The 4,222-nt window shown below is 42.3% G+C and overlaps 1 protein-coding gene across 1 annotated transcript; it reads right to left on the minus strand.

Annotated features, from left to right (window-relative positions):
- Positions 1-654: 654 nt before the first annotated feature.
- Positions 655-3,286, minus strand: nanos1 (nanos homolog 1). The gene has a single exon (XM_059346871.1). The coding sequence runs from the start codon at positions 2,964-2,966 to the stop codon at positions 2,256-2,258; it is 711 nt and encodes a 236-aa protein (XP_059202854.1). The 5' UTR covers positions 2,967-3,286; the 3' UTR covers positions 655-2,255.
- Positions 3,287-4,222: the final 936 nt, after the last annotated feature.

The raw sequence follows: 4,222 nt of genomic DNA on the forward strand, positions 1-4,222 counted from the left end.
TCTATTTATTGTTGCCTCAATGATGGGACCCATTTTGCAAGAAACCAAGCAGTCACAGCTGCACAACAACTCTTTCCCAAAAAACAAGAAGCAGCAGCAAAGCTTCCTGCCTGTTTTGAGCCCCCTTAATATGTCTGCAGCAGCCATTCCACAGATGGCAGGCGGAGAAGGCCGGGAGGGCCAGCTATTCAATCCACTTCAGTGCAAACATGATCCGTTTGAATGGTGAGGCATAAGCCAAGACATTCTTGTGTGGGCAGACCTCCCTAAACAACCGCGAACAACCGTGGCACTGTGTTTGTCCTTCAGAGACAAATCTTTAAGATACCAGAGCAGCAGAGCAGTTTGAGTTTGTCCAAAAGCAAAAGGTTAAAGGGAAGTTTTTTTCTCTGTTAAATGTGTTGTTGTATGCATGAGGGCTCAACAGTTACATGATGCACATACAGCCTGTGTTAGTGAGAAAGGGGCATTCCTGTAACTGTGTGTTTTTGGCAACTTTCCTGCTTGATTTAATCAGTCCATCTGCAAATCAGTCCTTAACCTAGTAATTCTACACTCTTGCACAACTTTTCTGTTTTAAAAAAGGGGGTTTATAAACCCACTCAGTCAGATGTGGAGTAAACCAGCTGAAGAACACGACCACATGGCTCCAAATATTTGATAGGTTTTTATTTCTCTAGTGGATTCATATGTTGTTATTCTGCACAGCAGCATACAGGAAATCGTGGTAAAATATAAATAACAAAGTTCAACAGTGTTTCTTTTTCTATTATTCATTTAATCAAAAAACCTCTGTTAAAAGTGGCAAATTTTTGTCAGCCTTTTTCAATATCCACTCTCTTGCACACTCTCAAGAATGTAACATTGAACAACTAAACTTTAAAAAGTATGGGTATAATCATTATTTACAGACAATCACCTTTTGGTGAGCAATGCTTATAGCTTCTTGGAAATTCACTTCCATAATGTTAAATGCAACAAAATGAAAATACAATTATGTTATACAAAGATCAAAAATACTATCAAAACCCTTATTATAAATGGCAGCACTATATCAATAAACTGCTGTTGACATTTTACATGTAAGTACAAAATCCTGTTGAGGTAGCGCCCTCTGAAGTCACTTGTAATGTTAAAATACTGAATAAACATCACTTTATATACAATACAGCAAATCTCTCTTCTTTCTTCAATGCAATTGTATTCCTTTGGTAAACAAAACTGTCAGAAATGTGCAGTCCTGCAAGTGACACTTTCAATCATACATTCACAACATTTTTGCATCTTTTTTTTTGGATTCTTCAGAAAAGGAAATGATGGGATAACATGTTATTGTTTACTAACATTCATTTGCTCTTTTTCACCCCTCTCTGAGTGAAAGGTTACTGGGACTCACAGAGCACGACCTGCCCGTGAGACTCTCTGGTGGATACGTTGTCAGGGCAAAAACAAAAAAAACACCATAGAGAAAGAGAGACCTGACAGAGAAAGGAAATCCAGTGTGTCGCCCTTATTTGGGAATGTAAACATAAAGAAATGAAGGCTAGTATCTCTCATTTCTAACTGCTTGTAAAGTCAGATCATCACATAGGGTTGGAGAAGAGGTTTGGCATGGCAACAATTGATTAAAATGTTCCCCAGAGAACATGAGCCCTAAACAGAGGCCACATTGTCTCTTTTTTTTTCTTCCTGCCTCGCAGATTGAATGTCAACTTTTAGAGCAAGTTGGAAAATATGTTGTGGAGTTTTTTAGGCAGGCAGATGGGATCAAAGAGTTCCTCCTCCAGTCAGACGCACACAAGTACTCAGTAATGACACATTCTTGAGCTTCTTTAATGGCAAACATAACTTTGGTTTTCTAAGACGAGAAAGAAAATCGCAGCGAGCTTAGCTCACCGTACAAAAATACTTGATAGAAATATGACATTCATCCCCTTTTGCCAATGTCAGTGTGTTTCCCTACATGACCAAAATACTTTTTTCTTAAAACGTATTCACACTTTGTGATTATTGATACATGTATTTATATGCACACGCTCAAATGACTATAAACTAGCAAGAAAAATAAATCCAATGTATAAAGCATAAAATTATTCTATGTGGATAAAAGAACTATAAAAATATAAGAGATCTTAGAGGGAAAAAAAGATAAAATCAATATGTTTATGAAACTGGGATAAAGGCTAGAGCCGAAATCAAAACAGTCATCTGGAAATTGTTCAGTGCAATTAAATTTACTTTATAGTCATGTCTGTTTAGAATATTTTCATCCTCTTACCACCCACAGCCCTCCCTCCCTTTAATGGTCGCTGGGATGGCTGGTCTTTAGACAGTGGACAGTATTTTATCGTGTGGGCATTGTCCCCGTTGGCACTGCAAAGGGGGCAGGTGTAAGCCCTCAGAATCGGACACACAACCCTGCCGTCCGGAGTCTTCAGGACGTGGGAGCCGTACACCTCCTCGGGCGCTCCGTTATTTCGACAGAAGACGCAGATTTTGGGCTCCTGCTTGCTCCTGGAAGCGGGTTTGCGCATCTTCCTCTCCATGCCGAACAGATCGAACCCCGCGAAGCTCCCCGCAAAGCCCACCTCCCGCTCCGGCAGCTGGACGCCGAGCTGGTTCTGGAAGGGGCTCAGGATCGAGAAACGCTCCTTCAAGTCCAGGATGGAGGCCGGCGGGGGGCTCCCGGACGGGCAGCAGCAGTCCAGATGTCCGCTCTCTCCAACGCCGCCCGCGATTACGCACGGACACGGAGGGGAGTCGTCCAAGCCCAGGGTCGCCTTCAGGGACTCGGTGATGGAGTTGGGGTTCTGGGGCATGCTGAGCTTATTATTCTTCGTAACCAACGTCGTCAGCCCGAGATAGTCGTTCCAGAAATTGAAAGTATAGTCATATGGGCTGCGCGCATTCAAGTAGTTGTGATTGAGAAAATCCATGGCCACTTCTGGTCGTTTGCTCGCGGTCATAAGGTGAAACAACCAGAGTAATCCGTAAGGTCTTTGTAGCCAGAGTTCGTCTCCAGGAATGGTTCATGCACAGCGATGTGGTCTCCAGTGTTCCTGTTATGTTTGAGCGTCCTGCAAACAGGCTTTCTGGTTATAAGGACCAGGAGGGCGGGGCGCTCTCCCTTCAAAACCAAGTTTGTGATCAGGTTGAAAGCAGGCTCCCTTTCTTCAGAGCCACATTTAGACGGATTTGTTTTCTTGCGGGCAGGCGCTTTGTCGACATCAATCATCATTCTCGCCTTTACAGATTTGGGCATTTTCATTAAAAAAGTAAGTTGTTAATGATTTGGGCAGAGAAATAATTTCGCGCACAAAGCCTTACTGTAGTTAATTACATTATTTCAGCGCGAGTAGCAGCCAATTAGAGGAGCTCAGCTCTTTGTTCCCTCTTGGTACCAAAACGTTACAATTCCGCATGTTTTGTGAATCAATATCGTTAATCATTGTACGTGAATACCATCAACGCCAACTCGGGCGTTCACACACCTTAACCCTCTGCGTGCCACGAGCAGAGGCCCTTTGTTCCATGCTGCAGCCAACCCTTCACTGTCCTGGGAGAAATGATCCGTGCTGATGCATCCTATTATGTTAAAATTGAAGCAATATAAGGCAAATGTACAGTATTAACCAAACCCTCCTGTTTCCTCCCAAGGAAGTGGTGTATTTTATATTTCCACTTCAAATTAAATTATGCTAGATAGTTGATTAAAATGTAGATTTCTTTTTCTTTTTCCTTTTTTATGAAGGAAAATAACATCTGTGTTGTGTAAACTGTAAAAACCCATTTAGACTAGATCTGTTTACTTCAAGGTTTGTAAGCTTAATTGAAGTAAACAACCTTTTATGAGTGTCGGTGTGCATTAAACTCCTGCTTAATTGTGGCATGCTGTCAGTCGTGGTATTAAAACCTCATAAAATCCAGACAAAACACCACATCAGTCCTCACAGTCATGATGTAAACACAACATGCAGGACTGCTCTTCAACAGGGGGCAGCATAGTGCAGATACAGGTCAGTTCATTTCAACCAAAAAACACCCATCCCTCCCTCCCTTCATTCTCTCCTCCCCTGGATGAATGAGAGAGCCAAACAAAACCTACAGTAATGATGGCCACTGGCTGGAAGATGAAAGTCACCCGTGATGTCTCAGCAGCCAGATGTCATTAGTAAATTCTGATTCCACAGAGGCAACAATGGTCATCTGGAGAGAGGAGCGC

The sequence above is a fragment of the Centropristis striata genome, chromosome 12, assembly GCF_030273125.1.
Source record: "Centropristis striata isolate RG_2023a ecotype Rhode Island chromosome 12, C.striata_1.0, whole genome shotgun sequence".
Classification (NCBI taxonomy): Eukaryota; Metazoa; Chordata; class Actinopteri; order Perciformes; family Serranidae; genus Centropristis; species Centropristis striata.

Coding starts and splice junctions, on each gene's coding strand:
- nanos1 (XM_059346871.1), bottom strand. CDS start 2,966: ATGACCGCGAGCAAACGACCAGAAGTGGCCATGGATTTTCTCAATCAC.